At 40.8% G+C, this 12,127-nt stretch overlaps 1 protein-coding gene across 5 annotated transcripts in view; it reads right to left on the bottom strand.

Moving 5' to 3' along the window:
- Window positions 1-11,555, bottom strand: part of LOC139228579 (cold-inducible RNA-binding protein-like) — a 36,814-nt gene extending 25,259 nt beyond the window's left edge. For 2 of the 5 annotated variants that reach the window (XM_070859714.1, XM_070859716.1), the window contains exons 1-8: window positions 9,450-11,554; window positions 6,828-6,937; window positions 6,127-6,233; window positions 4,297-4,438; window positions 3,911-3,992; window positions 3,722-3,777; window positions 678-2,794; window positions 134-214 (exon numbers count right to left, since the gene is read on the bottom strand). In XM_070859714.1, the coding sequence (XP_070715815.1) occupies window positions 3,723-3,777; window positions 3,911-3,992; window positions 4,297-4,438; window positions 6,127-6,233; window positions 6,828-6,927 (486 nt within the window). In that variant the 5' untranslated portion in view covers window positions 6,928-6,937; window positions 9,450-11,554 and the 3' untranslated portion in view covers window positions 134-214; window positions 678-2,794; window position 3,722. Of the gene's footprint in view, window positions 1-133; window positions 215-677; window positions 2,795-3,721; window positions 3,778-3,910; window positions 3,993-4,296; window positions 4,439-6,126; window positions 6,234-6,827; window positions 6,938-9,449 lie in introns of all 5 variants that reach the window. The other 3 variants (XM_070859717.1, XM_070859715.1, XM_070859718.1) reach the window with 3 other exon arrangements.
- Window positions 11,556-12,127: the final 572 nt, after the last annotated feature.

Here is a 12,127-nt window from a genome sequence, read left to right on the forward strand (position 1 = left end):
ATGGAAATGTGGTAGATGGGCAATTTAGGAGCCACCAAAAATATTTACATGAAGTCTATTAACCTACAAGCACTTAAAGTTAAAATGTAACTACATATTCAGCAGGCTAGTATAAATGTGAAGCCAAACATACCATACATGCTTTCCTTTGCCTTCAATGTCAATGGGCCATCAACATCATTATTCACTCATGAAGTCATCTCTCCATTTCATTCTGTAATATGAAGAGAGACCATTAGTTATATTTGGACATTTGAAGCAACTCAGCAAAATATAAACTTTTCAAGCGTAAAGATGTGATTACTTTTACAATTTTCAGAAAATCACTTTCTATTTGAGTCACTAACAAGGCGAATCCTATTTAAGGAAACACGTTGTGCCACTAACAGTATAAGATGCAATTTCCTTTATTCGGGGGTGGGGGGGGGGAGACACAATATTTTAGAGTGCTCACTTTGTTACACGTCAATGGAGTAGAATACAGCAAGCAACTGAATGAATAAAAGATCAAGGACTGAAGCACTATAGTAAGGTTTGCTGTGGTGTCCAATCTTAAGAGTCGGATTCTTTGAGAGAACTAACCCAATAAAATAAATGAAATTTCACAAGCATATTATTTCAGAAGTGTTTTGAATGAACAGTCAACGTAAACTGCCCACGAGAGTAAAAGGAGTTACCTCAAATCTAGGACTATATCCACATTTGCACTTAGCCATGTGCTGTTTTCATCTCAGGTTTCATTGAAGAAGGCACAGCACTTCGTTCTCCATGGCCATTTCTTTCCAAATGCTAGCAAAGATCCTTAGAAGTTGTGAAGTGTTATAAAAATCTTTAATGGACTTGAACACCTTTCTGAACAGACGTTTGCACTAAATTTAGCTGTGCCCAATTTTTCCTTTTAATAAAAAATTATTTTACAGCAACAGAGACAGTTTATTTTTGAACTGTTTGTAACCTTTTATCCTGATGTTTCGGATAACTGAACTCCAAAAAGCTATTATAGACCATCCAGCTGCTAATACTAATTTCATCATTTCACCGATATAGCAGCAAGTTTCGGAATGGAAATTTTCCATTTTTATCAATTACTCCTTATGTCATCAAAGTCATTACAAAGCTACCAGTTTTTGAGAAACATGAAAGGGCAGAGAGGAGTTTTTTTTTTAAATGAAGAAGTTTCAGACAGATAGCCTTTTGATATCTGGCACTAAAAAACATTATTTTCAAACCAATTATGGCAATCATACATAGAAAATCTCCACTTCATAATTTGCCATTTTGCACAAGTGAAGTGGTAAGAGTTAGCACTAAAACATGACGAGATGTTTATATGCATTATAAATGGCTGATCGAAAATAAAAGCTTGGACAGATTCAAGTCCAACCTAAGGAACCATTTCAAATAAGCACCATAGTTGCCAATGACCTCAGACATGCCAACTACATGGGAAAACAAGTAGTACTAATTTTTACTAGTACTCCTACAACTGTTCCAAAGGGACAGTTGAGATCAATTGGTTAATACTGTACACCATACAGTACTTTATATGGTATACAATCATGACAATGCAGTGTATCTGGAACAACTTTTTGCCACAGGTTGCTTGATGCTAAGCTGGCAATTTGTTCACATCACTTAGTTGTCAAGCTATGTGGGGCATCAACTGCAGTGGCTATACATCTACAACTGAACAGCAATACAAGACTTCACTGCTGGCTCAAGAGTAGTTTCCTAATATCCACTAATTACTTTATAAAATTACCTTTCCCCAACTGCTTTTACTATTAGTTTAATTACAATTAATCCCCACCTATACCCTTTCTACTATATCCCATCCCACAAGAATCCAACTACAGGAAGATCAGGGTTATGAGTCAGGTATTTCTTTTAATGAGGCTTCGTGAAGCCTGTTTCAGTACAAAAAGGTCAACTCTAAACCACTTGAACATACAACACAAAGAAAGCCATTTCCAAATATTTCTCATCCAATACATGTCAGCTTATAAAGATACATTGCTCAGAACTTCATTTGTAAATTTTGAAGAATTTGGAACATGATTAACTAGTTATTTACAGTGTACAGAACTCTTGAAACTACTGAAAGATGCACAAATGTCCAATTACAAGTCAAAAATGAAGCCTTTTATCTTTAGCAGTATCAAGGCGGTTTGTGAGGCAGAGAATATCTTCTGTTCCCGTGTTGCTTCCCTACCTTGCTACACTAAAGGAACGTTTCAAATGACAATTTTTTACAAGAATAAGTGGCTATGAAAGCCTTTATTTTAAAATAAAGACCACAGCTTGTTCAGCTTCTATAAAACATCAGTTTGCTTAGCATAAAAATAGATTGAGAACACACTATTAACCCCTTTTGCATGTGTTTTCACCAGAATTCCAGTCAACCCCACAACTTCAATTCAGAAATAGCTAGACATTATGGGAAGGATTGAAGCATTTGAGCAATGTTAAGACAAAAACAAAGAAAACAGATCTAAAGTAAAAAGAAAACCTCAAAACATTACTAAAAAATAAAATATTGAGGGCTCTGCCAAGTGCCTGAGAATGCTTAAGATTGCTTGATTGTTTAATTCCAAAATTACTGAGCCAACACTTAGTGTGCATCCTCATGTCAGAAGCTGTCAGGCTGTGATTAACAAGGCCAAACTGAATTACTACAAGTCAGTGAGAATACAAGAACACAATACGATTCCACGAAGCTCCGAAAATCTTTATAAATACAGCCATAGGAAGGACGATCTTGAGTCAGGAAGATTTATTTATTCGTTGTGTGTAGCTGAGAACAAGAAGCAGGTACAATGTAAAAAGACTGCAACAGTAATCATAGCTTCCTCTTCCTACTGTTAGATCAGTGGTATGGACTGACTTGATCATGGTTTAGAGCTACTGGGGTATGGTAGAACATTATCTGAAGCATCACGTAACATTGAAAGTTATGGCATTTGCATTCTCATATCAGAGTAAATGCAATCTCAAACTGAATATATTATTATGGGAATGCAGCAGGGAACTGGTTTATGAGATTTCTGATATATTTAAAGTCCGATACTGAACTTTCCTAAGATACCCTCAATGGTTCAAAAATTTAGAATACACTGCTGCTTTCTTGGTTTTGGTTCAAGGTAGTAATACATATATAAATTGATTTATAAAGGAGTGGACAAATCCATTCAGCTATCCAAATGACCGCTGAAAAGTTTGACATGCAGAACAAGAGCTAAAAGTATATTAGCCCAAGACGTCAATGCAAAAAAAAAAATGCATTAAACTATGGTACTTTATATTTGACTTCAAGGTTTGTAATCCGTTTCTCAATATTGCACTGCTGCAGTTAACTGATACAACCTAGTAGCAAGGATCAAGCACTGTGGTGCAGCACAGACCAAGAACCTGTTCTTTCCGCCTAGACCCAACAGAACTGCAAGGCCAGAACCTACCATCAGTAGAACTTTCCGCCCCCAGAAATGCACTGTTGACTGGTACTACAGGAAGAATCAATGTTGCATTGTACTGAGCTTTGAGGACTTTCATTATTCAGGTTATGGTTAAGTAACCCAAATCCTTTGTGGACAACGTTGACATGCAGATACACTGCTTATTGGCCATTCACATTATATAATAATGTTATCTAGATCTTTTCAGAAGATTATAGTTACCCCAACCCGACAGTTTTCACTTGATTTCCATTTTTAATGTCACCTACCTTAACTGTCATAACTGTCCCTGTAGGAACCACCACCGCCATAGCTCCCTTGACTCCTAGGGACAAACAAAAACCCCTGTAGTGTTTGCAGATCAGTTCAGAGCAAATAGCCAATCATAACAATATGTACCCAAATATAAACTGAATATAATAAAATCAAACTATAAAATGATAAAGAAACATCTTTACCTATCTCTGTTATAGTAGTCTCTTGACCCTGAGTAACCACTTCTTGAATCATAGCGTGCAACGTACCCCCTATCTCCTCCACCTGTGTAAGAATCCAAATAAAAGGTGTGAATACAATCAAATGGAAAAAGGTGCATCATTAATCAAATCAAACTACATGAAATGGGCTTTTGTTGGAAGACTCCAGTGGCCAAAAGTTCCTGCCTACAAGTTAAAAACTGATTTTAATACTGCTATACACTTTCTCCAGGCGCAGTAATTTTAGTGTTCAATATAACAAACAAAGGGACCAATGACATTCAGGAGAATCGATCCTCTTAACCGCCACTGTCTCTGAACACTAAAGTGGATAAAATTATATGAACCATATTGGTAAAGTTACATACCTCTAGAAAACCCACGTGCTCTACGTCCAGACCCACCACGGAAAAATCCACGGCTGCTTGCATTTCCACCCCTGTAGCCTCGGGATCGGTCTCCAGAGGATTTGCCAGCTTGATCCACCCTAATCTGACGCCCATCAATAGACTAGAATTGGAGAAAAGCATCAACTAGTTATTGGTTATCAAATGGCTTTGTGTTAAAATATAAAGAACCTGCATTTATATAGCACTTTCCATGATCTGTAAACATCCCAACACACTTTACAAGGAAACATAGCAAATGGAGTATGACATCCAGCCTCTGGAGTCTGTTCCACCAATCAATTAAGTTATGGCTGATCTTGATTTTTTTTTGTAGTGTTGTCACTTTTATAATGTAGAGAAATGTGGCAGCTAACTAGCAGTTAGCTTCCATCAACAGTAATAACAACGTGCATTCATGCAGCACCTTAATGTAATAAAACATCCAAAGGTGCTTCACAGCAATGTAACAAGACAGATTGACACTGATCCTAAGAAGGAGATAAAACAGCTGATTAAAAACTTGGTCAAAGAGATAGGTAGGGAGGGAATTTCAGAGCATAGGGCCCAGGCGGTTGAAGGCACAGCTGTCAATCGTGGGGTGAAGGAGGTGCACATGGCCAGAGTGGGTGGAATGCAGAATTCTTGGAGGGTTGTAGGGCTGGAGGTGGTGACAGAGATAGAGTGGGGCGAGGCCATAGGGGAACTTGAGCACGAGAATGCTAAAACTGAGGAGTTGCTGGACAGGGAGCCAATGTAGATCATCAAGCACAGGGATAATGGGTAAAGGGGACTTAGTATAAGTTAGGGTACAGGCAAAAGACTTGGATGAGCTCAAGTTCACGAGAGCAATGGAGAGCATTGAAAAACCTGAGTCTAGAGCTAACAAAAATGCATGGATGAAGGTTTCAGGAGATAGGCTGAGGCATGGGCAGAGACAGGCGATATTATGGAGGTGGAAATAGGCAGTCTTTGTGCAGGATATTGGGTTGGAAGCTCAGCGTCAAATAGGGCGCTGAAGTTGCACAGCCTAGATCAGCTGCCGGGGAGGTTGATGGAATCAGCGGCTAAGGAGCAGGGAGCAGAGTTTGCGGTTGGGATCCAAAGAAAATGGCTTTGGTCTTCCCGATGTTTAATTGGAAGAAATTTCAGCTCATCCGAGACTGGATGTCAGACAACAGGAAAAGCAATGAAATAAATGACTGGATAATTAGTTTTTATAATGTTGGTTGAAAAAAAGAGACTTGGATTTATATAGTGCCTTTCATGACCACCAGATGTCTCAAAGTGCTTTTCAGCCAATTAAGTACTTTGAGTATGTTTCTATTACTACTAGGGGGATCAAGGGGTATGGCGAGGAAGCAGGAATGGGGTACTGAAGTTGCATGTTCAGCCATGAACTCATTGAATGGCAGTGCAGGCTAGAGGGGCCGAATGGCCTACTCCTGCACCTATTTTCTATGTTTCTATGAGTGTAGTCACTGTTGTAATGCAGGAATAAATAGAGTTGAGGGATAAATGTTGGCTAGGACACTTGGGGGAACTCCTTTGCTCTTCGAATAGTGCCGTGGGATCTTTTACATCCAACCGACAGGACAGACGAGGCCTTGTTTAACATCTCATCCAAAGGACACATTCTGACAGAACTCCCTCAATACTGTACTGAAGACTCTTCCTGGATTATGTGCTCAATCTTGGAAATAGAAGCATGAACCCATGACCTTCTTACACAGAGACAGGAGCAATACCACTTAACCAAGGCTGACACCTAAACTGCAAAACCTTTGCAATTGATGGATATTTAAAATGTACCTTTCCATTCATAGCTAACATAGCATCCTTTGCATCATCAGGATTTTCAAATGTGACGAAACCAAACCCCCTCGACCTCTGCGTCTCCCGGTCCTTAATGACAATAACTGAAGCAGATAAGGGGAAAACATTTCAAGTTATCAAACACCACTTCACGACCAAAACAGCTAAAGAAAAAAAGTTCTAAAACACAAACTTTCAATAATTTAAAGCTGCAATTGGAAACCAATGCCAAGTTTCTTTCCCAAATCAAAATGAGATCTTGAACGTCAGTTAAGTAGTTTGTTACTTATAATAGAATTACATAGAATTTACAGCACAGAAACAGGCCACTTGGCCCAACAGGTCTGTTGGTGTTTATGCTCCACTACAGCCTCCTCCCACTCTAGTTACTAGTGATCTCCCCCAATTATTTGCCTGAGCACGGTACAATATGGGGAAAAAAACTTCCAGACCATTTAAAACTGCAAAATTATAAGGAATGTGATGAGGATGCGCACTGGTCAGGGGAAAAAACACATTCCAGTCTTGAATTATAAACCGAAGATGGAGAATGTAAACAAACACCCATCTTGAAAATAACCCCCGGGTCAGAATGGTCTTGAGGCATTCATGGACTGAGCGACTGCAGACCCAAAACCGTGCATTGCGTGCGTGCATGGCTAACACGGGGAAGGATTATATTTAGATGCGATACCGACCTTCAGAGATCTGTCCATATTTGGAGAACACGGATTCCAGGGACTGCTCGTTGGTGTCGAAGTTGAGACCGCCGACAAAAAGCTTTCCTTCGTCCGACATTTTGCTTTACCTGATTTGGGGTGGGGGTGGGAGGTTAAAGAAGAGGGTGCAACAGAATTTAATGAGAGATATTGAGACGACTTTGCAGCCGCGCGGTTGCCAGAGTGGAAGGCTTGTTGCAGCCCCAGCCCCAGCCAGCGCGTGCCGCACTGCGGCAGGATCCGGGTCGCAGCCAATGGGCAGCACACGCCCACCCATCCACCCGGGCTTTGTGCCGCCGGGCCGCACGGCTAACCGCCATTTTGTGGGAGACCATCTCTCCCTCACCCACCCACCCACCCACCGCCACTGCCGCCAACATCTTCGCCCTGGCTGCTCGCTCTCGACTCCCGAGGGACCGCCCTCCCCATCTCTCTTGTATTGTTTTTTTTACATTAGGGGAATATATATATATTTTTTTTTAAGTCAGCGTTTTGAAGAAATAATTGGGCTCCCCATTGCATTCGGTTTTTACACGGCGGTTGCAGTCGGCACGGGTTAAAATATAATAAAGTCAGCAGTTTTATTATATTGAAGAAATGCTTCCAAATTGGACGCATCTCCACAGATTGCATTCGGTTTTGCATGAAGGCGACTGCGACCGGCGCGGGTTAAAATAATAAGTCGAACAATTTTAATTAAAAAAAAGAAATTCTTCCAATTGCGCGAATCTCCACAGATTTGAGTTAGTGTTGTCCTCGAGCCCGCCCGAGTTTAAAGGACCAGCTTCTAGCCCCACCCCTCGCTCCCAGTTCAAAGGAAGCCGCTGACCACACCGATAGAAACGCGGTTCAACCCCCATCCCTCCTCCCCCGGGCGGCCCCCGAGACCCCGCCAACCGGGAGCCGCTCACTCTTCACACCGAGACTGGCAACGCGGCACCAGGATTTACTCACAACTCACTCACAGGACAAGCGGCTCAGCAACCGCGGCTCCGAGTGTCAGGGTCGAAATGGGAGCATGGCGCCGCTGGGTGGTATTTATAGCCGCGGCCCCGTATCCACAGCTCTGCGCATCCTCCAACCCGCCCCTCTCCCCACTCTTTTGTGAATGAAACCCCCATCCACCACAGCTGCTGCCAGCGGCTCCTAGTGTCTTGAGCAACTCGCGTCCCAACAGCCAAGCCCAACGCGAGAGGGAACTGATCCAAGCCCCATCAGTCGTCTTTTAGCACTGGTGCATTTTATTTATACACACACACACAAAATAAAACACGAGGCTGGGGGGGTCTATCACATTATAAACCAGGCAGGGCAGGTTGGTCTGTTTACAGCTCAGTAAAGTTGAAGTTGCTCTTCTAGGAACATAGGAAATAGGAATAGATGCCCATTCGGCCCCTCGAGCTTGCTCTGCCATTCTATATCATGGCTAATCTGATCTTGAGCTCAACTCCACTTGCCTGCCTGCTCCCCCTAACCCTTGACTCCATTATCTTTCAAAAAACCTGTCTATACACCTTAAATATATCCAATGCGGCAGAGAATTCCACAGAATTACAACCCGCAGAAGAAATTCCTCATCTCAGTTCTTGAACTATGCCCGCTAGTTCTAGATTGTCCCACAAGTGGAAACATCCTCTCTGCAACAACCTTGTCGAGCCCCCTCAGTATCTTATATGTTTCGGTAAGATCACCGTTCATTCTTCTAAACTCTAATGAGTATAGGCCCAACCTACAACTTGCATTCAGATAGCACCTTTAGCTTAGTAAAAACGGCACAAGGCACTTCACACGAGGGTTAGTCTACCGAAAAGCCGCCTTGAAAAAAAATGTAACATCCCCAATGACTCTTCTGAATCTCTGGCCCCAAGACCGCTCAAAGGGGAGGAGAATCATCCGACAAGGCGCCAAGCGCAAACAGTAAAAGGAGTGTGCGACAAACTAAGCACCCCACCCACCACTACCTTCCCACCTGTGGCAGATTGTAATCAGTCACCATAGAACTCTGTGTGGAAGCAAGTCATCCTCGACTCCAGGGGACTGCCTAAGACGTCTCTACCCCAAACAGCTGTGGATGCAGTCTGAGTATATTCAAGGTATATTAAATTTTTGGGCTCATGAGAATCAAGGGATGTGGGGATCAGGCATGATCTTAATGAATGGCAGAGCAGGCTTAAAAGGGCACATGACCTACTCCTTAATTGTGATCCAACAAAATTTCACAGAGCCCCATAAGGAAACATTAGGGCAGGTGGCCAAAAGCTTTGTCAAAGAAGTAGGCTTGAGATGGTATAGGGAGGGAATTTGAGAACTTAGCACATATCATGCCTTTGGCTGCCTATGAAATGTAGGAATTTTACAAGGCTTGTATCCGAAGCACTGAACAGTTCTTTGCCTGCCATAGCTTTATCTTCAATGCAGATACTGCACTTTGTGCTGGGGGCCCATTTATAGTACTTGGTTTACTGCATTTAAAATAGTCCTGCAACATGCTACATCACTAGCACTATGGGCTATGCTTTTCTTTGTAAAACACTGCTATGGTATACATCATCCATATCTTGGCTGAGAAAGCAAGACTGCAGCTATTGCTTGTAATTTCACCTTTTCCACTCTTTTTTTCTCTCTCTCCATTAAAGAGGGTTTGATGAGAATTCCACCACCAGTATAGACAAGTGCTTAAAAAAAAAAGCAATTCATAGCTTCACTTTGATAAATTATGAATTCCTAGACACATCTAAAAACAGATCAAGCCAAGCCATCAACCAAAATAATTAGCTGGGCAACAAAGTAGAATTAATAAACTCCCTCAAGTGTAGAAGTGATATTGCAAACTATTAGAATTTTTCCCTCTGCTCTTTCAGCATTCTAGTATTTTTGAAACCATGCAATGAACAAGCAAGGTTCCATTTATAAAACTCAATCTCCACTCAAGTTATTAAAAAAGTGTACTTTGTAGAATTACTAACTTATTTTGTAAGGTAATTTTTGTGATTTCAGTTGCACAAATTTTAGTGTTGAGAATTTGGGAAAAATTGGGGAAGTATTACACCACAAGCACACATGACAATAATGATTTAAATATTTTAAAATATTTAATTCACATTGAAGTGCTTTAGGACATCCTGAGGCTGTGAACAGTGCTGCAAATTATTTCCTTTGAATGTGAATTACATAAGTGAAATAACTTCTCCAAGAGCAAAATACTGCAGATGCTGGAATCTTCTGTAGGCATGAAACACCACAGAAAGCCATGAAAGTAGAGAAATAGTCAACACAACTAGAAAGGAGCAGAAAGCACTTACAACTGTAATAGTCATAAATCTATTAAAAACAATAGATCTGCACTCATTGCCAATCAATTTCCCCACATTACAAATTGCCCAAGCTCCCATTTATAACAGAGGTCTCATCAGGTCTTAATTTCACATTTTCCAAATGGAGGCACACTACCACAATTGGTGGGAGGATATAATTACCTGGTGACAAGATTACACTAGTCTGTTTCCATTACAAATGTGGACACAGGAATTTATAGTGTAAATATAAAGACAGAATGCGTGAATTTAAAATTGGATATAATGTCAGTGCACCTTGGTCGCATTACCCCTTGCCCCTAACCCCACTTCACCCAAAGACACACCTGGTCCTGACTTCCTGTGTACATCACCACAGGGCAAATAGTCTTCTCACATCAGTTTATCATATCCCTATGCCCAGTTTTCCATTCAAACTCACTACTACCTCTTTTTTTTTTAAAAAAAAGAGGGGTAGGATAGTAGGGGGAAAACTATTATATGGTAACATCTTCCATTTATATAGACATTATGTTTAATCTTTATTCATACATTATATTCCATGTATAATCCATTTATTAGCAATGTTCATCATTCATACACATATGCAAAAATGTAATTTCCCCCTCACGCTTATTACCAAAGGCTAAAAATAAATCCCTATTCCAATACTAAGTAGATAATTATGAATGATTTATTGTCCATACAATTTATCCCCACTAATTGCTCAAACCTGGCATCCGATTAATAATTTGGGTTCATCTTATCCTCAATCACATCCCTCTTTGGAAAGCAAGACTAAGATTTTTTTGAGATGCTGTATAGCATTTTAAAAAAAAATAAATTCACTTTTAATTTGAGCAAACCCAATGTGTTAAGGAAAATACATAAATTAGGCCATTTAACAAAGAAAAATAATAGAACATCTCAAAACATGGCAAGTTTTATATTGTGCAGCAGAAATGGACCACCTCCTGGGATTCAAAGTAGTACATCAGATCCTGGCTCCAAAAGCATAAAATGGCAGACGACAATGTCAAGGCATTGCATACAGCCATCCTCTGAAGATTCTGTGGCAGTTACTGCAATAAAAAGCCATGTTAAAACTACTCACGTCATCTCGTTCATTGACATTCTTATGGCCTGAGGTATTAACCAGATTAAAATACATGGGCAAGATTTTGGACGATTTTGCGACTGGGTTTTCACCACGATTTGACCCTCCGCGGCGAAAACCTAGTCGGCGGGATCCTCGGTGACCACTTTGCGGCGGCGCTTCCATGTACCACCGGGGAGAGGAGCGGCGACGTGCAACGTTGCAGATTGCGCTTGCGTCGCACTTTCGGCGCTCTGGATGCATACGCCACGCCCAGAATACTGACCGGGTCAAACCTGTCTGTACAGCACAGCCAGCAGAGCTAAGTATGAAGACCTGCAAAAAGGCAAGTTAAAAGTTTTTATTTTTCTGCGCAGAACGCCGAAAGTTAGCTCTGAAAACGGTAGCGCAGTGAAAACGGTCATTTTGGCGTAAAATTACCATTTTTGCAAAAACCCAAAAATCCAGCCCATAGGCTAATGACTACATCAAATTAGCAGACCAAAGGAGTATCTCATAAGCAAATAATTAGTGTTCATATCACCAATAGTAATTGCTCAGCTCAAAAAGTAGTGGTATACCAGTGTTGTCCAATGTTAGCCACATCATTCCACATGCGGCCAATTGGGAATCCAGATGTGGCTAATTGCATTTTTGCTTTCTAAATTAAAAATCAGTAAGATAGCTGTTGGGCATAATGATGCTCAAATTCACACAACAATTGCATGTGTACTTTAAACTCTGTTCGTAAAATAGCAAGTCAAAAAAGTGTGCATGTTTTTTTGATCAGTGTGCGCACTTTACATCCACAATTACTGCTCATTGGTTATGTGTTAAAATGTGTAACATGGGTAAAAACACAACTTCAGCATCATGGAAACACCAACAAC

Source organism: Pristiophorus japonicus, chromosome 18 (assembly GCF_044704955.1).
Source record: "Pristiophorus japonicus isolate sPriJap1 chromosome 18, sPriJap1.hap1, whole genome shotgun sequence".
NCBI classification, from domain to species: domain Eukaryota; kingdom Metazoa; phylum Chordata; class Chondrichthyes; family Pristiophoridae; genus Pristiophorus; species Pristiophorus japonicus.